At 44.8% G+C, this 23,136-nt stretch overlaps 1 protein-coding gene across 6 annotated transcripts in view; it reads right to left on the reverse strand.

The window, feature by feature from the left end:
• Positions 1 to 23,136, reverse strand: part of FOXM1 (forkhead box M1) — a 293,555-nt gene that overhangs the window by 190,145 nt on the left and 80,274 nt on the right. For all 6 annotated transcript variants that reach the window (XM_069628502.1, XM_069628504.1, XM_069628501.1 and 3 more), the window contains one exon: positions 13,080 to 13,231. In XM_069628502.1, coding sequence (XP_069484603.1) covers positions 13,080 to 13,231 — 152 coding nt within the window. The remainder of the gene's footprint in view (positions 1 to 13,079; positions 13,232 to 23,136) is intronic.

A 23,136-nucleotide genomic window follows, 5' to 3' on the forward strand; every position in this document is an offset into this window, starting at 1 on the left:
ATCCTCCAACCGGCCCACCAGAACTGCTAATACAAATTGCTTGATCATACCAAGGTTCAAATTGACTAAAACTGGAGGGAGCAGCTTCCCAGTGAAGGCTGCACAGCTCTGGCACTCCATACCCCCTCCACTAAAGGCGGACCAAACATACCCAAAGTTCAGACGCAACATCAACTGGTTCAAAGAAAATGACCACTAAATGCACTTCAGTCACCCTCCTATTATCCCCACTCTTGCACTGTAAATAGACACCACTACAACCAGATTATGTTGAACCGCTTTATGTAATGTCATCCTGATTATGCTCACTGAATGCATATATCCTGCCTTTGTAATTAACCTTTTGACTGTATAACCATGCAACTATGTAATCTTAAAACTGAAAATATTCATTTACCTCCTGTACTCCGATACCCTCGGGTCTGGCCCGCGTTACAAATAAACAGTTTTTAAAGTGTGGGCACCTTGAGAATTGAAGTGGGTTGTTCCACAGATAGTCATTCCAGATGAAAGTTGTAAATCACTAGATCAAATCTTATGCCAGCTGGAACAATGGATACACAAAGCTCACAGCTGGACTAAATGATATCAATTGATTACTTTAATCTATGATTTGATGGTATTTCTCATCCTTTGTACAGTTACCAACATGCACATTGATGCGCATAAGTAGGGTATTGATTATTGTGCACTCCATCTCTTACTTCAATTCTTTTCATTATTTTTTCCATTTTGGCAGGGTTGAACCCCTTTTCCTTATTAAATCTTGTCCTCCTTTAAGGATACATAGCATGTAGATTTTTGCTTACCAGGCTGTTTATATGATTGCATACCATGCAAACATGGTGATCTAGCTAGTCCAGCATATGCTATATAGCTTTGACATATATACAGTATCCATGACTATGTAATTTCAGGTACACTACTAGTTTTAAGTTAGCAACTGCCTTACTATTTTCACAATCGACACACCAGTCAGACTTGTATATACTTTATCTCACTTTTTGAATGATGGCACACCAAGTAAAGATGGCACCTCGATTTGTCTGACCCAGGTATATAGCATGGTCAGTTAGACGTGATGCACGCTCATATACAGCTTGAGTCAGCCACTGTATTGCCATGCTTCTTGTCAATGGCAGACACCGATTGCGCTGTACAGAGCTTGACAGTTCCCACAATGGCAATTCCCTACATGCATCACGTGGTTTGACTATATGAACTGGTTCATAGTCATAAAATCGAATGACAATGTCGAAAGTCATTATGTCGAGAGAAAAAAAGTAAAAAAAAAATAAATTACAATTTCTATTTTTGCTTGTATTTGTTTGAAAAGGGGGGGTTCGCCCTACCCCCCCTTTTTTAACCCATTTTTTCTAAGCGTTATAGCCAAAAAAACAAATTAAAAAATAAAATTCGAACAAAAAATGTCTGACATTTTTATTCGACATTATGTTTTCGACTTTGACTGCACACCATATGAACTTGTTTGGCCACTTTAGGTTGAGTACTAGTTAACTTTTCATGCTTACTGCCTGCCTTAATATTGCAGCCATCAGCCCCATCAAACCAACTGCAGATGTGTGCTGTAATGCTGCAATATGAACTCCAAACGGCTCAATTTAGAGTGCTGCCCAGAATATTTTAAGATTGAGGTATTGTTCCCCTTCATTTCTCGGGTTTAATTATTTTGCCTTTAGATATTCATTGTTCTTTTCATCATCACTTCACCCGCTTCATTATTGCAGTACTTTGAGCATATTATATATACACATGTCACTTTTGGACATATCCGGTTGCTTCATTGTGTTGATGATTTAATACTTGCTTTGCAATAAGTGTCATACTTCACTGCTTTTTATATTGTATACCCATTAGGTTGATATACTTCCTGGACCCTGATAAAGGCAGTGTATAAACAATTGATCAGGGTGGCCCCTTTTGTATATTGATAGACAATTTGATGAATCTAGCATACAGGATAGCATAGTGAACTTAACACATTCCTAACAAAAACAAAACAATGTGCTGAACAAATATTTCAACACTATAGCGATTGACAACGTGTAGACCCTTGCATCTCAAAAGGTAGAATTATAGAACAATATGGAGTTAATCAAAACATTTTATGCCCAGTCTGCATGATTAAACAAAGTCGACACAATAGTGTTTCAGCCTATTGCAATTTTCATAGCTTTGGGTAAAATGGCCTTCATCATGACAGGAATTATGGCATTGGTTCCTCACTGCCTGCAGTATAGATTTACGACAATAAATGTGACAGTTAGTGCTCTGTTTCCAGGATGAACATATAAAAAAGCTCTGTAAGCAGCTAAAGTGTAATCCCAAGGGGAAAATGTACCGTGCTCTAATGTCATAGCAAGGGGATGTTCAATGGTGCCACATTGAAGGTAGTGGTTACACTTGCACTTATTTTAAGTGCATGCATGAGCACTGATTAAGTGAGTAGCCTGTACACAACACAGGAACAAAGGGGGCGAGGGAAGGCTGACTGCTGAAGTCCTCTCTACTGTTTGAATTGAAGACAACCTATCTGCCCGAAGGCTAAGGTAGGCAAGAACCCACTTACCCTCACTGAATGAAGAGTATATCGCCCATGCGGTCAGCAAACCATCAGAGGATCCTTCTGGGTGACAAAATGGGCAAAATGCCCCAATTTCAACCAATGCCAGATGACTAGAAGTCTGGGTGGCACACCTGTATAGGGTTGAAAGCAACAAATAAAACCGTGCTGGTGATGAATATACTGCTGTCCCAGATAGAGTGTAGCCATGGGACAGTGTTCATATGATAACAGCGGGCGGTAGTGCAGAGCAGTGTTACTGAATAGCAGATTCTGTCAGAACCTCTGTCATGGTCATGTGCGTGGAGTTCTCAGCTCCTAGTTTTGTGTTCTGTGTTCAAGCCCCTGTTGCTATGACCCACGTCCCCTCTCCGCCCCAGGGCTGCTATCAAACAAGATTAGCGATGCGGTGAAGCTGTCCGCCATCTGGGAAGGGATCTTTAATGTACATAAAGCCTTGCGAGGCAGAGAGGATGCATGCCCCAAAGTGTTGGAGGATGTAAAAACAAACAATAGGGTCCCGATCACTAGATTATTTCCTCACTGTTGTAATTAAACATTTGGGTAGGGTGCTGGGTGATTGAAAACCAATGAATCTATATCAGGTATGGCGGTGCTATGCGTCAGGTCACCAGGACTTCATGTGTATAACACAGATAGTGACAAGCCCATGGGGCAGAGAAAAAAAATCTCCAACAGTGTAGTCCAGTGGCAATGTTACATCAATAGTGGCAATGTGGATAGAATGCAGAACACAAAATATCAAAAGGGCATCTCATGTGTGTAGTTCTAGGAAGATCACTGACTTGTGGCAATATTTTAACACTTAACAGTTAACCTTCAATGATTTCAAAGGATTAAGTCATGGGTTACCGCTATTCCCTCTTATTTGCTTATTCTCACAGGGTTATCTATACATCATGTGGAATCTAGCTAAACCAAATACACAGAGCTTATTGTCTGCATTTCCTAGTCATTTTTTGTTCACAAAGCATGTCACGTAGGAGAAAACCTCCTGAATTCCCACATCTCTTGACTAAACCGTTCCACTCAATAGCCATGTTTAAACCATGTCAGACACCGTCCAATTTGTAAATCGATATTTTTTTGAGTTCTCGCCTCCTCTCATGTTGGGGATCACTAACCTGAACCAGAAGATATCCCGATCTGTGTTGTAGTTTCTTGTAGTGGTCCAGGAGGGGTTTGTATATTACCAGGTGTCAGATATACGAGCGATGCTCAGAGATAGTTTGTTTTATAGGTCCTGTAGTTTTGCCAACTGAAATCAATTTAAATGGACATTGGATGGAATAGACTGCCATTTTACTGATGCAGTTGGTCTGTATTTAAATTCCAATGCAAGTTGCAGTGATCGAAAGTAAGTTTATCTGTAAAATGGCACACACGCATTTCCCACATTTATGGTGTCCTTTCACGGGGGAGGTGATTCCCATGCTCTCCCTATTGTGGATTGTGGTCTAGGTTCTATGTATGTGTGCACCAACTGCTCCCTGAGATGAACACGTTACTTACCAACTGTAACGTTCTTTCAACTGGATGCTCCACCCACGTATTCCTCATTTTAGATATATCCTTACCTTCAGCTTTGCTGCTTCAGAGAAGGAAAAAAAAAACATTCTCCAACAGAGGGTGCTCTGCTCGAGTTTGTGGCGTCGATGTCCCTCGGCGCTATCCGTTGAGCATCGACATCATCTGCAGTATAAATGGCTCAAGCCACGCCCGTTGGCCTCAGGTCTGTTTTTTCGTATGTTATAGCCAATAATTGGTAAATAAGGCGTGTCCCTTTGACTAAAAGCTCTAAAAGGAATTGCGAGTGTAAAACATGTTAACTGTACTGGCTGGGAGGGTCGATGAGGAATACGTGGGAGGAACATTCAGTCGAAAGAACGTTACCAGTTGGTTAGTAATTTGTTCTTCTGATGGATTGTGTCCTCCCACGTATTCCTCATCTTTGATAGACTCCCAAAGCAGTGGCAATTTGGAGGATGGAGTACTATTTAGATTCATCATGAATGGAATGAAGGACTGCCTTTGCAAAAAGGCCTTATTGAGACTAGTAGGAGTCTAAGCAGTAATTCTTAACAAAAGTATAAATTGACGCCCAAGTTTCAGCTGAGCAAATGTCAATTACGGAGGACACTCCTCTGAAGAGCTGCGGAAGTTGCCATGCCCCTCGTGGAATCAGCTTCAAGCCCTTCCGGTGGGTCCTTTCAAGCAAGTCTGTAACACTCTCCAATAGCCAGTGTAATCCACCGCTATATAGTTTGTTTTGTTACCGCTAGTCCCAATATAAAACCGGTACAACCCCCCCCCCCCCCCAACAAAAAAAAAAAAAAAAAAAAAAAAAAAAAAAAAAAAAGCCCAGCATAGCGGAATTTTGCCATTCTTGCAATGTAAAAACAGCCTTTTTTGGGTCTAGTATATGCAACCTCTCTTACTCTTTGCCCAAACGAGGAGGAGGGTAGAAAGTTGGGAGTGTTATGTTTTGTGACAAATGAAAGTCAGAAACTACTTTCAGGAAGATTGATGGTTTAACTCCAAGTCCTTATGAAAAGTAGTATAAGGAGGTGTGCATGAAAGCGCCTGCAACTCACCCTGTGGGCTGCCGTTTGTGCTACAAGAAGAGCAGTCTTCAGTGTTAAGAGCCTTAACTGGCACGACTGTAAAGGCTCAAAGGGTATACATCTTAGAAACTTTAACAAGGTTTAAATCCCAAGCAGGGCCAGGAATTGGTACAAGTTATTGAGTCCCTTCATAAATTGGACAATGGTATCTTGAAATAAGAAACTTCAGGAGGAACACTTAAAGATGGAAAGCACCGCCAGGTATCCTATTGTTCCAATCTGGAGTCCCAGATTGGCTAGATGCAACAGAAAAGAAAGCACCATAGGAGTGCCAAATTGAAAAGGGTCCACATTGTTGCCCTTACACCAGTTACTGAATTTATTCCAACGACACCCGTACAAGTATTTGGTTGCTGGTCTTCTGGCCAAAAGCAAAATCTCCATTCCGTCATCCGAGAGGACCCAATCCTTATATCTCAGCCTCTCAGAAACCATGCATGAAGGCGGAGTGTCTTAACCTCTGGATGGAGAACCCGGTCGTCCTCTTTGTGGAGGACGTATTGGAGGGCAGATTGACATGTCCAGAAGGTCTGGGTACCACGTTCTCCTGACCCAATCTGGGGCAATTAGGATCATGGATTTCCCGAACTTTCTTAACCTCCAGATTACTTGAGGAATCACAGGGACTGGAGGAAATGCATACAGGAGTGGAAGTTCCCAGTCCACCACGAACGCGTCTCCTAGAGATGCTCTTGGGGGAAATTCCCTTGAGCAGTACAGTTCGCACCAGTCGCGAACAGATCCACTTGCGGGGATCCCCAAAGGGCAAACATCTCTTGAAGGACTTCCTGAGCTAGTTCCCTTTCGTGGGATACTGTGCACTGCCTGCTCAGAGCGTCCGCCGCCGTGTTGTGCTCTTCGACTAGGTGAATTGTTGTTAAAGCGATTCCTTCCTGTATTGCCCAGAACCAGAGATGCATTGCCTCTCTGCACAGTGGTAGTGACCCTATACCACCTCTCTTGTTGAGGTAGTGCATGGTCAGTGTATCGTCTCATTATCAGAACATTCTTTCCCTGTACAGAGGGCAGAAAGGTTTTCAGCGCTAGGCCGATTGCCCTTAGCTCCAAAAGCTCGATAGGTAGTTTGGACTCCGATGGAGACCAACGACCGCTGATTGTCAGTTTGTTGGTGTGGGCTCCCCACCCCGTGAGTGAGGTGTCCGTCACTACAGTTATCTCTGGCCATGGTTGCCAAAAAGATTCTCCTTGAAGGATATGTTCGTTGCAAGGCCACCATCGCAGATCTTGTGCCACTCTGGTCGGGACTTGCAAAAGATCTGGCATCTTCCCTGAAAATTTGCACCATTGTGTCCTGAGGATCCACTGTAGGGATCTCATCCTCAAGCTGGCCTCTGGCACCAGAAAAATGCAGGATGCCATAAGACTGAGCAACCTTAGGAAAATTGAATGCCGGCAGATGCTGGGCATTTTGGAATTTTGTTACCATCTGCATAATGTGGTGAGCTCCCTCTTCGGGAGGTGAGGCTTTGCCCAAGAAAGTATCCAGAACTGCTCCGATAAATTGGAGTTTCTGTGATTGTATCATATTTGACTTCTTGAAATTCAGAGAAGCCCAGTCTTTGTAGAAGTGGCAGGTCTTGCTTAGATGTTTCTGGGCTTGTTCTGGAGAACGTGCCCCAATTAACCAGACTCGCTGCCACTACCGCCATCAGCTTGGTGAAAACTCTTGGGCGGAGGTCAGCCCGAATGGCAGAACTCGAAACCAATAGTGAGAGTTGCCAATCGCGAACCTGAAGTACTTTCTGTGCTTGAGATGAATTGGCACATGAAAGTAAGCATCCTGAAGGTCCAATGATGCCAACCAGTCCTGAAGTTGGAGAGCCTGAAGGATCTGAGACAGGGCAACCATCTTGAACTGGTCATTCCCGAGGAACTTGTTCAAGTTTCTTAAATCCAAGATGGGCCTCAATCCTCCATACTTTTTTGGGATGAGAAATTATGGGGAGTACCAACCCTTGTTGCTATACGCTAGAGGTACATGTTCTATTGCACCTTTCTCTAGCAGGGTTAAAATTTCCTGCAACAGGAGCGGGTCTGGAATTTTTGCAGAGTTGTATCCCGCAAGGTGATTGAGGCTTCTTCTGAAAGGGAAGGCAGTAAACCTTGGGATACTGTTTCCAGTGCCCAAACATCTGAAGTAATGCCCCGCCATTCTTCCAGATGCAGAGAGATTCTGCCTCCCACCGGGGTCTTGTGGGTCAAAACCTCGTGGTTTTGCAGCAGCCGCGACTGAAGCGACCGTTGCTGCTGCTGGGGCAGATTTAGCACCTTTTCCTTGCCCCAGAGGAAATTTCCTATGTCCTCTTTGACTGGCCCGTCACCTTCCTTTTCCAAATGAGGAATAAAATCGAAAGGGCGACCCCTCCAGGAAGATGAGCCTGTGTTGGGGCGTTGAGGATGTCGTATTGCGGCACTAAGTGGCTTTGCTGCCGCTTTAGGGGTCTGCAGCTTCTTCATCCGCCTTGCTGCAGAACAACCTCAAGCCATCAAATGGCATATTGAGAAGCCTAGCATGCACATCCGGTGCAAAACCTGACTCAGCCACACATCTGCGTAGCACAGCACTAGATGCCATGGACCTACTGATGCCGACAGCAGTGCCCACACCTGATTGGAGGCATTCCCCCATAGCCTCCTTTCCATTCTTAACTATGGCTAGGAAACTTTCCCGTTCCTCACCATCAGGGATGCGTTCAGCTGCCGCCGCCATACAGTTCCACAGGGTGTATGTAAATCTTGCAAGGGTGCAAGTTACATTTGTAGATTTCAATGCCATGCTACCCAAAGAAAAAAAAAAAATAGATAGATATATATATATATATATATATCTATATCTTATGGGACCATGCGTCCATTTTTTATAATCCCTGTCTGGGGGAATTTTAGGGTATGCTGCATTCTTGGTAGATGTGGCCGCCTGGACCACTAGACTTTCAGGTGATGGACGTTTCCTTAAATATTCAGGGTCTGAAGAAGGGCTGTATTTAGATGTGAATTTATTTTTTTTTTTTATTTACTGCAGGAGCCGATTCAGGGTTTTCCCCATGCAGTATTCACCTTCCTTTGCAAAGCTATGTGAAAAGTATGTATGGGGTCTTTTTGAGGTCCCCCCGAAAGAATGTCCATCATGTCATCCTCTTGGTAAGTAGGGGTATTTCGGTTCCATCCCATAAATTCTGTTATCCGATTGATCAATCTCCTGTATCCTGCATCTGCATGATCAGCAGGGGCAGGTTTTCTAAACTCATATTCTGGAGATGTGTCCAGAACACTTGCATACATATCACTCATATAGGGCTGCCATATTTGAATGAGGTTCAATCAACTCCTCAGGAACGTCCCTTGTTCCAAACTTTACACCCGCCGGTGAAACATCTTCCTCTGAGGATTTTCTCATAAATGGAGGAGATGGATTTGAAAAAATCCTGTCTATTTTCCAGATGAAAATTCTTCTCCGGTGGTAGAGATCTTGCCTTCGACATATTAGTCGATTTAGTAATAGGAGTAAATGAAATCGACAAGGATGTCGATGTCATCGGTAACAGCTTCGATACAGTTGAGAGTACTCAAAGTCTTCGAGTGGCCCGACGACATCTTGGACTCAGACGTCTTCGAATACAGGCTTAGAGGAAGCCTTTGATGACTATTTTAATGGCGGATGAGTATCCAACGCCATTTTGTCAAGCATTTCCTCTGGTTTTTGCACTGGTAGGCGTTTGGCATCAGGAAGGATCCACTAAACAACGCCATTGACGATTTTTCGAGAGATCTTTGTCCGAGATCTTCCCCTGTAACTTTTAGTAGGAGTAGGGACATGGCTTTCATTAGACTTTGAGGGGGGCCTGGGCCGCATTCTCTAAGATTTAACATTGAGGCTCTGTAGCCCTCCCACTTCTTCAGGGAATCATGTTTAGAAGGGCAGGTGAGAACCTCTTCTGAAGACGAAGAAGAGGGAGACCGGTGTCACCCTTTTGTTAGATTTTTTTGAAGACTTCCTAGGATCTATTGCTCGACCTTGATTTCTTCGATTTGTGACGTCTTTCACTAGACTCAGCCGAGCCTTTCTTCCTTCTCGAAGAAGACTGAGGACTCCTCCCCTACCACCAGTTTACCTCTACATTCCTAGCTTTATTGGTTATCGCCTGACAGGAACCACACTAGTCTAACCGATGGTCTGGACCGAGGCACCAAAGACAATTTCAATGGGGATCTGTTATCGACATCTTCACGCATTTCTGACATTTCTTGAAGCCAGTTTTCGGCGTGGAAGGGTTAGATGGCGTAGACATTAACTAGAACTGAAGTGCAGTTTTCTTGATACGTGCGCTTTCTTGATACGAAGCGAAAGCTATCAGAAAAACAGAACTGAAGCCAACGGGCACAGCTCCAGCCATTTATACTGCAGATGACGTTGACGGATCCTGCCGAGGGACAGACCCGGCAGACTCTAGCAGAGCACCCTCCGGTGGAGAGAACATTTTTTCCGAAGCAGCAAAGCTGAAGGTACGGATATATCCAAGATGAGGAATACGTGGGAGGACACAATCCATTAGAATCCTGTTTTTTTAACCCAAAAAACAGGTTTCCTTGAGAGAGTACTGGTGTTCTTGATAAGATGCAAGTGCCTGTTGATAGTGTTTTTCAAGATGTTACTTATGGGGCTTTACGTGGCGAAACATACCAGTCGCTTCAATGGTTCTTTAAGTTTGAGTTGTTAAACTTCTCTGGGCTTATTTGTAAGTATTGATTGTCGCTGTCTTTCTGCACATTTGGAAAATGTTACTCGATCAGTGTAGTTCCTCCGGATACGGAGGAATTTTCCAAAAGGCAGGTTATATTATAATCCTGTGGGATGTAGCTGTCAAAATGTAGTAGGCTATTGCGATCTGTCGCTTTTCTGAACAGTTTTTTCAAGGCTTGGCTTGCTTTGTAGATATAAAGATCAAGGAAATCTATTGCATTGTGGTCCCATGTCATGGTGAACTTTATGTTGGGATCAAGTTGGTTCAACGTGTAAGTAACACCGAAAGTCATCCCTCTGTGCTCGTCCATATTAGGACAGTCAATGTAACGTCTCCAAATTTAGATCCAGTTTGTAAGGATTAGAATCTGCATAAATATGCTTCGTTTCATAGTCTGCCATTTATACATTGGCAATATCAGGTGCAAATGTAGCTCCCATGCTTAAGCCCCCGATTTGTTTGAACCACTTGTTTTTAAAGACATTTTCCGTCTTTGCAAGCGGGCTGCATTTGAGAATGAAAGATGTGGGTACAGAATTGGTATCTGGTCTCTTCTCCAAAGCATGGTTCAATACTTCCAAAAATTCCATTTGGGAAATGGAGGTGTACAGGTATACGACCCAAATATTACAACAGTGGGGAAATACTCCAGTGACCGGAACCCTATTGTTTTTTTCATCCTCCACCACTTTGGGGCATGCTTCCTCATTTCTGCCTCGCAAGGCTTTTTGTACATTATAGGTCCCTTTCAAGATGGCAGACTGCTTCAGCGCATTGCTAAGTTTGATAGAGGCCCCGGGTGTCATAGCAATGGGTGCTTGTACACAGAACACCAAACTATTAGCTGAGAACTCCACGCATGTAACCATGACAGAGGTTCTGCCAGAATATGCCATTCAGTAACGCGTGAGGATTTTCTCTGCACCACTTACAACAGCCGCTGATTATTATATGAACACTGTCCCGTCGCCACACTTGACCCGGGACAGCAGTATATTCATTTGCATCACAGTTTTATTTGGCGTTCAATCCCATACAGGTGCGCTGCCCGGACTTCGTCATTGGTTGAATTTGAGGCATTCTGCCTGTTTTGACAGTCATCCAGAAGGATCCTCCGATGGCTCACTGACCGCAGAGGCGCCATACACTTCAGTGAGGGTAAGTGGTTTTTACCTACCTTAGCCTTCAAGCAGATAGGTTGACTTCAATTCAAACAGAGTATTTGAGCAGTCACAGCCTTCCCTCTCCCCTTTTGTTCTTGTGCTGTCTACAGGCTACCCACTTAATCATCAGTGCTCATACACGCACTTATTTGGGCCGTGCAAGTGCAACTGCCACCTTCAAAGTGGCACCACTGAACATCCCATGCTACAACATTAGAACACAGTAAGTTTCCCCCTTGGGGATTACACTTTAGCTACACAGAGCTTTATTTTATGTTTATCCCGGACACAGAAAACTAAATGTCATTTACTTTGACGTAGATCTACACTGCAAGCTTTGAGGAAGCAATACCACAATTCCTGCCCTGATGAAGGCCTTTGTACTAAAGCTATGACAACTGCAATAGGACGAAACACTATTGTGTTGACTATGTTTAATGCCGACTGGGCGTAAAAAGGTTTGATTTTTAACTGAATACTGTTCTAGAATACTCGAGATGCAAGGGGCTACAATTTGTCAATCACTATATTGTTGAAAAATGTACCAATTTGTTGAGCACATTGTATTGTTTTTCTTAGGAATGTGTTAGGTTCGCTATGCTATCCTGTATGCTAGAGTCAAAGTGTCTGTATTGATCTACAAGCGGGCAGTTTTTGCTATCAGCACTATTAAATTGTCAGTGTGTTCTGTTGTGTTACCGGGGCTGCCCAGATCAATTGTTTATACACATTCTGCAGTAACTGGAAAGGTTAGTGAATAGCCAGGTGCCCCTTTTCTTTTACACCCTGATGTAGGCTGCCAAAGGTGTGGGCGAACACCGAAAATAGGTGGCCTTCTGTTCCTTCACGGATTTGTCTAGCCATTACAAGTTATAGGTAGGCCATAATTGTAATATTGAATTGATTTGTTCAGCCATTGTTTGGTCAAGGTTCTTTGGATTGCACAATCGCGTTTTGATCTGCAATTCATTTAGTATGCCGTTCAATTTTCCAAAGTGCTTTGTGGATTAGGACTAAATTTTGATTGAGCAGCATTTTATGCTCCATTTTGTCATTTTATATTACTAAATAAAAGATAAGACTTTTCTACACCAAGGAGTATAGTTCAGGGATAAAAATCAAGATTGGATAAGCAGGAGCTAAATGCAGCACTGGGTATCCAGCATTAACCAGTGACCTTGAGCTACCATTGGGGAACAAGGTTCTAGTACATAGCTTCTGCAAATCTAACCTTCACATAAGTTTATCTTATAATTTTACCCCTTCTGCTTTTTAGGTTGTTTAGATGTACCCTAGTATAGATTGCCCCAAACACAGGCAAGTTCACGTATGTGTATTCAGTATCAGATGGCCGGGCAGACAAAGGTTAGCTTGTGGCAGCTGTTGGTGTCAAAACTAAGGACTTCCATCCTATCCTACAAGCTAAATAGCTCCCTTCAATTTCAAACCCTTTAGTCCTCATTGCCTTTTAGATCCATTATTGGGATTATAATGCACATTAATATCATTGTACTTAGTCAATTTGCCATGGAGCATAATTTATACTTGTGCAATTTTTTATTACAAGCATATATTGGATGTGCACCCGTCGTAGTTCATAGCCATCCCACAACCTAAATTGAGAGAAAGGCCTACTTCATGTTGCAGCAAGAAATTTTAAAAATCTATACATATAAAAGGGCAATCTTTCAAACAGCCAATTCAGATTGTTAGCATAGGATAAACATTTTTAGAAATGTGCATACAATTGAGTGGAAGGAGGAAGGGAAACATCCTAATAAAGGATCTAAAATTCTGCTAAGCCTTGGCAACTTATCTGTAGCCTTTTTCTGATCAGTGCAATAAAGCTAGATCCTCATTTTCCATTCTAGCTGAAACGTATGAAGATTATCCAACTCTCCCGCCTCAATGCCCCCCCACTCACTCGGGGGCCCTCTGGCTCTGGCGGATGGTTTTCTTTGTCTTCCAGCTCTTCCCTCACACTGCAGCTGCCCAAGACATCGGAGCTCATCTTTCCAAGCCACTGGATGTTGGTCAGGCTCTCATCCAGTGCACAGTTCGCTGATCCTCCGGAATCTACAAGGAAAGGAAACAAAGCCAAAACGAATGTCACTTACTAGTACAGACCCTCAATTCTGACAGCTCAATCACATTTTTCTCTGTACTGAATTCATCTGCCCCAGCTCCCTTCTGTTGAACTACCACCCTCTGAACTATCCATTGCAATCTGTCCCCTCAGCTTGCCCTCCAACTGCTGAACAAAATTTCAAATCTGGCTCATTGGCCTTCCAAGTATACCACTTGCTCTACACATCTTTCAGAAAAGCCAATTCAGAGGCATCTGAAGTTTAAATTGGACACTGCATCTCCCTATGAGCACCACTGTCCCACTTGCTCCTTCCCGCTGCTCTTGACCACAACAACCACCATGGATCTCTCACGCCATCCATAAACAGAACCATTATGCACCTCAATCCACACTAATGGTGCAACATCCAGTTCCCGCTCCTTGCAAAGAAATTGCTCCCAAATCCAAAACTACTGCAGTGCTTGCTTGCTCCTTCATCCTGCTTCCTCAACCTCAGCTAGCTTCGTGGACAACGAAGTGGTTCTCCTAAGTTCCTGTCTAAACCGGCAAGACCCAGTGGACGCTTTGTCTCCCACCCCCTGATGTCCCACAGATACGTTCTGATATGGAGAGGATTTGGGCCCCTGGTAGTCTAGGGTGTCGATTGCCGATGTTCGGCGCCTGCCACTGCATTTTTAGAGCACCTTGCAGTCTCCCTGACCAACGTGCACAGATCGTCAGTTAATCTCTTCTCCGTCTGTGGTCTCTGGATAGATAACTTTCTCTTTACTGTACTTTAATTACGATTTATCAATTATTTAAAATTGTTCTAGAAGTTTCCTATGAGTTGGTTTGGGCCGGTGTTCAGAGTGTTGGTGGGCTCCCTAGCCAAGATGGAGGAAAGGAACAGGATTAGTGATTGGAGGATGAAGGACAAAGGGCAAGGCAGAACATTCTAAACTATTTCATTTTAGTTATCTTGTGAGCAGGTCATGTTTTGTTTCCAAGTTTAGGCATAGGTTCCCCAAAGAAACAAATTTCATAAGGAAGAAGTCAAGTTTTAAAAGAAGACTGTTTTGCTGAAGAGAAGATTTGATTTTGAAAGATCTATCATTTACAGCTAAATTGCATTTCAGCTGTACATTTTGAAAGTCTCATCTGAACAATTTATTTTGAATGCTTTTGAAGGACTATGAAACTAGTTTCAGTGCCTTATGGGTATAGCAGGGGTGACTGTGCGCGCGTGTGTTGGCAGAGAAGATCTGACTGTCCAGTAACGCTTTCTCATGTACCTTTGTTCAGACCGCTACCGAATTCGCCACGTTAGACCGTAAGAGGTGAGCAGCTGCATCACGGTCAGCAGAGGACAGAGGTGAGGATTCCAGTCAGCGTTTCATGATGGCAGCGTGACTCCCAAGTTGAGACTAAAGATTTCCAGTCTGGGATCCCTGCCTTCTTCATTATTAAGGTGAGCGGAGGGTTTCCTTTTCTGGTGTGGCGTGTGAGGTTTTCTTAGCTCTGTTTTTGCTCAGAGTGCGCAGTGATGTGGGGGTGGACTTAATACAGTGAAAACATGTTTGTTTCCATTAAACAGTTAAGCCATAAAACTACAGAGCATTACTGGGTACTTGACATTACTCTTAAGTAAAGACTTGTATTCTGTGGCAAACCTATGGACACAGTACAGCATCTGAAAGGATTCATACTTTAAAGCAATGCAAGTTGCAGAGTTGATTTTTTGTTCTTGAAAAAAAACTTGACAAGGAAAAAGCATTCCAAATCATAGATTGTGAGAGAACACGGAGGGTATTCTCCCAGTAAGACCTTGAGAAACCCTTATTCAGGTGGCCAGGACACAGCTCTTGCTGTTGAATCCAGTTCCGGGGGGCGGGGAGGGAGGGGAGTGGGTCCAGTGGGTGGGGGAGGATCACCTGGGTAGGGGAGCCCGGGGTTATGCTCAATGGAGTACCCCAGGTAAGACTCTATATTGTGCCAGAGAAGGAGGGTGAGATATGAGGCTGTCACAGGCTGTATTGCATCTGCCCCACTTCCTCCCATTAGATCTTGCCGGCCCAGCTCCAACAACCCCTCCATACGTAATCAATCCTCCAAGGTCCCAAAACCAGTTAAACCAAAAAAGCATAACTCCCAGAATCCTCATTTCACTGGTCTCCATTCGAATACTCCCCATCCTCCTTTCCGTGCCAGATCATCATTTGCCACATTCCTAACCTGATCAGCCAAAACACTACGATTCACACAATCCCATTGCTCATGTCACGATCCCAGCTATTCCTGCAAACCCTATTAGTCCGTCCCTCTGGTTCTCTTTCGAAGCCCCAACCTACTAGGACAGAATACTACTGTTCCCACAATCCACCCCCCCCCCCCCATCTACTGTTCTGCATCCCGGTTATTCTCATCCATACAAACGTTCACCGTAGTACACTCAGGAACTTTACCACCCTCCTTTTTCAGCCTGAACACTTCCTCACATTAGGACAGACAACGGACGTGTAATGCACCCCTTTACCCGTCGACAGGCCTCCAGATAAGGTGCGTGCCATGCCTTTCTACTCATGAAAATCTTGTAAATACGACAGATTCTTTTCCTGAGTACATTTACACACAGGTTTAGAGTAGAGGGCAGTGCAAAGGTCAGGTACTTGACAAACCAGAAGGCTTCTTTTGATTTTTATCTACATGGATGTAATTGCAAGCCACCTCTGAAACTGAATGCATTTCTCTGGAGCCTTTCAAAAAAGAAACTGAACTGCACACTGTGATAAAAGGAATGTTTTCTTTCCATTCAACTTCTGCTGTGTTGATACTCATGGAGCAAACAGGAGCACTGTACATATTTATTTTCCTAGAATTTGAGGAATCTATAATTAATAAGATGGAAAACTAAGTTGCAATTGAGAATTAATATTTAGTAACAAATGCTTTTTTCCCCCCGTGAAAGCAAACCACTATTGCACAATTGTATTGTTCAGAGTTCCGTTGCTGTGTGCATAATCATTCGGAGGCAGATCATTTTTACACTTATGATTTACACTCTAATTATAAACACAGTGGCCCTCATTACGACCCTGGCGGAGAGGGGTTTACGCCAGCGTAATGCATGGCGTACCTCTCCGCCCTACTACGAGTTCCCGTAGCGCCATGGTGGTTTTTTCACCTGATTTTTCCGGGCGGAAAAATCCATGGCGCTACGGGACCTGTTAATTACGCCACCGTAATTTACGGTGGCGTAATTAACGCCTTCCCCACTCCCATTATACCCTATGGTGCAAAAATGGGAATGGGGAAGGGTAAATGGGGATTGGGGACTTACCGCCCCGCCAAGGTCGGAATGGGGCGGTAAGTCCGCCAACCCCCATGGCGGAGTTGGCAGCTCTGCGCCATGGACCATGGTGCAAATTGCACCATGGTCCTCCGCCAGGGTCGTAATGAGGGCCAGTGTGTAATATCACTACACAGTCTAGGTTACATCCATTTAACCTTGCAGTCAATGGGGTAAATTACTGTAAATGATCAGTGGCAGCAGAGTCTTTGCTCAAGGGTGAGGGATTGTCATTACACCAATCACAGGTGTTCTAGCCTCTCAAATCTTCAAGATTACAATTAAAACATCCAAAACCTGACTTCAGGAAGTGCAAGCGCTGTTCAAAAACAAACGAAAGTTATATTGTTAATTGAAATAGAAATTCGGCAAAACCTGCCACTGTGATAATCCAGATAGGCATTTAACTTAATGTATCGCCTCGTAGATGGTTCGTCCAGCATCTAGGTATTGCGATTATTACACCTCAGTCGATACTCAGTTAAACGACCTCTGAAGGATGTTAGCCAATAGGATAGTTCAGCCGGTTGAGCACTCGTTGCTGCAATCTGTGTGTGATCTGCAGGTTCGAATCATGGCAACGCCAACTCAGCCTTGAGGCTGATAAAGGAATACAGACTTTGGTTTGGTGATAATTGTGCTAAATATGTTCTATGTACTGCACTTTGCTAAAAGCACTATATAAATAACCATTTGACCATTAGATTAGATATAGAATTTAGCATGGAGTACTTGCCCCTCTGCACTGTTGTATTATAACATTGGCATACCATTCGGTAGTAATAGCTCCAGGAAATTAGGACGTTCATTACACATCAAAAGACAATTCTGCTATTGAACCTGAAAACACACAATACAATTATGTTTGCTTTACTATGGCATTGGCTAGGTTTTTGTGATTTTAACTTTTAAATCTATCCAGCAGAGATCAAATGGCTACACCTTAGAGATAATGAAAGGTGTGTTCTGTAACAATTCAGAAAGCTGCCGCATAGTAATGATTTCCATACAGTTTTTGCGCATGTCTGCTGGATGTCCCATACATTTTACTCTTGCAAAGGTGAAAAGTAATTACTCTTAAAATCACATTTATTCTCAAAGTTTAAAAATAGGGAGTAAAATACTCCCACCTCAAAATCTCATCTGGGCTACTGCCAGTCGATGTGTCCCGACACAAGGGTCAGGCAAAGTATTTACATCACCCACACCGGACGGCCCTTCCTTTTGCCCACAGGGATAGGAGGAGAGAACAGGACGAGCAAGGCAAGCACAGTGAGACTGCTAAGCAGGCGCAGCAGTTTCAACTAAGGAGAAAGGAATCGAAAGGGTGGAGACCAGAGAAGTAACCTTGCCCTTTTCATCCTAGACCTGCAGAATCTTTGTGGAAGAGAGCCTAAGACTGCGAACAGCACGAGCGTCTTGCAGCAGATGGCAACAGTACACCAGGCAAGCTTATGGCGATAAGCAGGAGCGAGGGAAGCTCCTGTGCCCTGGATATTGGCCTCGACTCCAGAAGAGACAAAAACCAGGCGGTTCATCAAAGTCTGAGTCGAGGGGAGAATCGATAAGAGCCGGACTGTGTTGAATGAGAAGCGCAAAGTGGCAAGTTTGAACCTAGTTAATGAACTGTGAAAAAAACTAACAAGTATTGAAGGGGATGCCAGTTGCAGATGAAAACCGGCACCATGTGGGTGCTAACCCGAGCGCCCCATATGAAAGAAACTAGAGCCAGCGGAATAGGTCAAAGTGGTCATACTTAAGGTCAAGCAAAATCCCTGTATAATCGAATGACTGATCTACAAAACAAGAAAGTAAGGTAAGTGAATCCCACGAACATTTAGAGTGAATGTGAAACCGGCAATAGTGAACCAAGTAGAGGGGTACTAATGAGAAGGGGCAAAGTCTAAAAGTCCAGAGAAACCGGGTTTTGATAAAGGCAACGTGGCCAGGGGATGTCCACTGAACAGTTTAAAAGGATATTGGAAATTGAGGTGTCTGCGCCGAGAAGAGGGGGGGCCCCTGCGGTGAGCCATTATTGACCTGATCAAGGGAACCTAAAAGAGCCGTTCACAGCAAATTAGTTGAGGGACACCAAGAAGTCAAGGAGTGTATCCCATTAAGGAGGAGACAGAAGGGGTACACTGTCCCGCTGGTTGTTTGGAATCAGAGCCCGAGTGAGAAACCAAGAGACACCGTAAAACAGGAGAACACTGCCCCCCTTGTCATTGAGGGTCCGAGCCCGGCAGAGGGAGATCCAGGGGAGGAAAGCAAACACCCAGAAAATATGTGAAGCAGAACTTTCAACAGTGTTTCAAAGGTTAAAAAACATTTACCAGAGTGTTTTGGAGCTCCCTCAGATGATCCAATGTACGCCATTACATAATTAATGTTACCAATGTGAGTTAACTGATCTATCAGTGTTTCATGGATAAGGATTCATTATTTAACAGAAGAGAATTGACGCGCCATCGGGTGAACTAATGTATGTAGCGCAACCATTTACGTAACCGATGTAAACTGTCTGCCTTACCATAAATGTTATGACCTGTGCAATGTAAGAAAGTGCTATTAGAACCAAATTTGGCCTGTATAAAGCAAACTATTATGCTGCCAAACTGAAAATAAGTCCGTTTTATTTACACTAGGTGCGCCCTAGCCAATCTGAGCAGCCAAGTCTAGCATCTCATAGGAGAGGGCCCACGCTGCCCAGAGCCCCTCCCTCATGATCGAGAACAGCAGCTGTTTCGACAAGCTCAAGATCCGAGACTACGTCTCCCAATCATCTGCACCATTACCACTCTGGAGATTTTATCAGATGTGGGGATGATCGACAATCCACTAGTCTGTGTGATCAAGACCAGGACTATGCCCGAGTAGCTGCTCGATTCGAGGCCCTGAAACCAGCTTCAGCCCGAGCTGCCGGGAAACGCCCAGGAGGTTGTAGCAGAGAAGCTAGATCCTCGGAGTAAGCTCCACCGAAAGAAACTCCTGCATCTCAACGAGGACATTACACGCTGACGTGCCAACTGCCAAGCATCCAAATAAGGCTCAGGAGGGTCCCACAGCCGACCACCTCCGCTTAGTCCGCAACCTCTGCAACCCCAAGACAACATTAGCGTCTTGCAGCCTCCTACAAACTCAAACCAGATGTTATCGAGGCATTCCCGCTGGCCTTTTAGGGCCCACCACGACTATCCCCGTTGACCTGGAAGGGAGGACGACTACAGCACGGCTGACAGTGGTTCCCAGGTCACCATTGTATATGACCTATATTATTGCCAACATATGACCCATTTACCCTTGGAGCCTCTGGAGGGTTTAAACCCGATGGGAGTAGGAGATACGGCCTGCAGATATCTGGGGTATGTATGTGTAAAGATCCATCTAGGTCAGGGAATAGTTGGGGTGAGCACCACCATAACCACCTTGGCTCTAGTGTGCACCACAAGTACTCTGATCCCAAAGTACCCTTAGTGATGGGCACCAACTCTGCTCTGGTTGGAACGTTGGTCAAAATGTGCATTGACATGGCTGGCGCAGTCTGAAGATATACCCAGCCTGCCGACAGGCTTACCTCAGAAAAAGCATGAACAAACCAACAAGCGAGTGGGAAAAGGATCATCCCTAACCACGGTCAAGCGAACATATTGCCTGGACAGATGAGGATGGTGCCGGGCCATGTGCGCATCCAAGGACCAACCCAGTGCCGGAGATTGGTGATGGAGGCCCCTGACTGAAGAACTGCCAGGTCAGATTCTCAAATGCACCCTTATCAGCGACACTGGTGAAGGGTGAAAAAACATTAAAGTATCCATTACGAATGTTGCAGTGAAGACTGTGCGCTTGCCCGGGGGGTTGAGAATTGCACAGCTTCATCGTGCAGACTCCGTGGCCCAGGCATCTTGCACTCTAAGACTACATCCTCCCTTGGATGTGAGAAAGAATCTTAAGGGAGTCACCCCCATGAAAAGGATAACCTTCGACACCAGCCATTCTTGCGAGCAGAGGGGTCTACGATCAGGGATTGGGATTTGGGTGAGGCCAAGAGTGTAAAACATCACATCTGTTTAAATGATACCAGCCCTTTGAGAAAGGTCGAGACGACTGGCACCTGCTGATGTGGAGGATGTTCAGTGTCAACGCGAGGAATTGCTGCAAGCAGGTGTCATCCAAGAGTCAAGGAGTCTGTATGCTTCACCCATCGCCGTGGCACAAAAGAATAATGATGTGCGGCTGTGCCTAGACTACCGATGACTTGACTTAAGACTGTGCTGGACCAGTACACTACCCCTCAAGCGGATGAGGCACTTTACTGACTGGTAGGAAGCAAGTGGTTCTCAGTTTTAATCCTCTGGAGTGCCTACTATCAAATCCCTGTGGTACGCGAGGCAAAGGAAAAGACGGCCTTCATCTGTCCATTGGGATTCTATTAGTTTACCCGAATGCCCAAAGGGATAATCGGGGGCACCTGCCACGTTCCAACATCTGATGGAGAACAGTGGGGGACATGAACCTGCTTGAGGTACTAGTTTACTTGGCAGGACACCAATAACACCAATCGGCGATTGCTGAACGTTTTGGACCGTCTCCAGCAGCAGTAACTCTGTCTCTAGAGAAGTGCTAGTTCTGCTGGAACCAATCTAACATTTGGCATATAGTGTCCGCTGACGGCATACAAGTTGATCCCAAGCAAGATGGAAGCCCTGGACTGTTGGCCCCGGACCAAGAATTTGCGGGAGGCGAGTAGCTTCCCCGGGTTCTGTAATTACCACCAGCGGTTTGTGCCCGGATTTGCAACCATTGCCAGACTACTCACTGATTTGAACAAGGGCTATCCCTCGACACAGAAAAGAGCGGGCAGAAAAGAAACCCAGTCCAAGACTCAATTCCACCCTAATGAGGAATTTGGCATGCGATGGAGTAAAAACAAGCCTTTGCTCACCTAAAAAAGAGACTTACTGAAGCTCGGTTCTGGCCTATGCAGACCCACAACCGCTGTATATTCTACATGTGGATGCCAGCTCCCACAGGCTAGGCACAGTGCTCTACCAAGAACAGGGAACGATCAGACATTTGGCCTTCGCGAGCGGTCGACTCAGCCCCACTGAAATTAACTATCCCACTCACAAGAGGGGGTACTTCGCACTGAAATGGGCCATCAATGAAAAAAATGCATGACTACCTCTACGGAGCAGTCTTCACTGTGAGGACGGACAAAAGCCCACTCACCTACATCCTCAGGTCCACCAAACTGGACAGTACTGGCCAGAGATGGTTAGCTGCCCTGTCCATGTATACTTTCCAGTTGGAATATCGCCCAGGAATCATCAGATGCTGATGCACTGTCCCGCTGACCCAACCCAGGGGACAGTCCGGAATTCATCACTATGGAAATGGCTTCTGTGGCTGCTATGAAAGCCTTGTAAAAGAAAAGCGCTGGTCCACCAAGGGAACAAGAGCATTTCATTGACTGCCTGTGAGGGACCGTCCAGGGGGTCCCCCAAGAGGTATTGCAACACAACCAGTCTTATGGCTCCGAGTTGCCACACATTAACAAAGCAGAACTGAGACAAGGCCAATTGCAAGATCCAGAGTTATGTGAAGTGCTGAAGACCAAAAGCAAATGGCGCAAAAGGACTGCCCGAGCACAACAAGATACCTAACTATCAGATATCGAAAGGAGTGTAGGTCCCTCGTGATTAAGGGAGGAGTGCTGTAGAAGGAAAGTCAAATCCAAGGGCGCCAGATACACAGGCTGGTGCTACCAAGGTCCTTACGTACACTGGCGTTGCACCCCCTTCAGGAGCATCATGGACACCTGGGAAGTAAGAGGACCATAGAGTAGTACAAAGCCAATTCTATTTGCCCAGCCTGGGACTCGAAGTCTAGGAATACTGCCGCACTTGTGCCCGATGCATCGGCCGAAAAACCCTCATCCATCCTGCGGCTATCTACAGAGCTCTGGGCCCATGGACTTACTGAGCCTGGATATGGACAAAAATGGGAACCAGAACATCTTGGTAATAACAGACCATTTTACTCAATATGCCCAAGCATATCCCACCAGAGACCAGAAAGCGACCACTATAGCAAAGATACTTTGGGACACATTTTTTGTAGACTATGAATGGCCTGCTCGCATTCATTCTGATCAAGGACAATATTTCAAGACCAAACTCATTAAAGAACTCATGAAGATGAATGGGGTGAGGAAAACTATGACATTCCACTACCACCCCAATGGGATGCCCAAGCAGAACGACTTAACCACACCTTGTTGGTTATGCTGGGGACACTTGCCAACAAGAAACTCAAGTGGAGCCAACATGTAGCCATCCTGGTGCACGCCTACAACAGTACCCGGAATGACAGTACTGGGTTCACTCCCCATCAGTTGATGTTTGCTTGCATACTCAAAGACTTGTGCTTTGGAACATCCTCTGATGGGACAGGAGTAGAGCACTATTACAAGTATGTGAGGGATCCGCGCGACCAGTCGGCGCAGGCATTCCAGCTTGCACAAGCCGCTGCTGAACAGAGTGAACAACAAAATAAAAGATGATGATT

This window comes from Ambystoma mexicanum, chromosome 12 (assembly GCF_040938575.1).
Source record: "Ambystoma mexicanum isolate Mex_15411 chromosome 12, UKY_AmexF1_1, whole genome shotgun sequence".
In the NCBI taxonomy this organism is placed as follows: Eukaryota; Metazoa; Chordata; class Amphibia; order Caudata; family Ambystomatidae; genus Ambystoma; species Ambystoma mexicanum.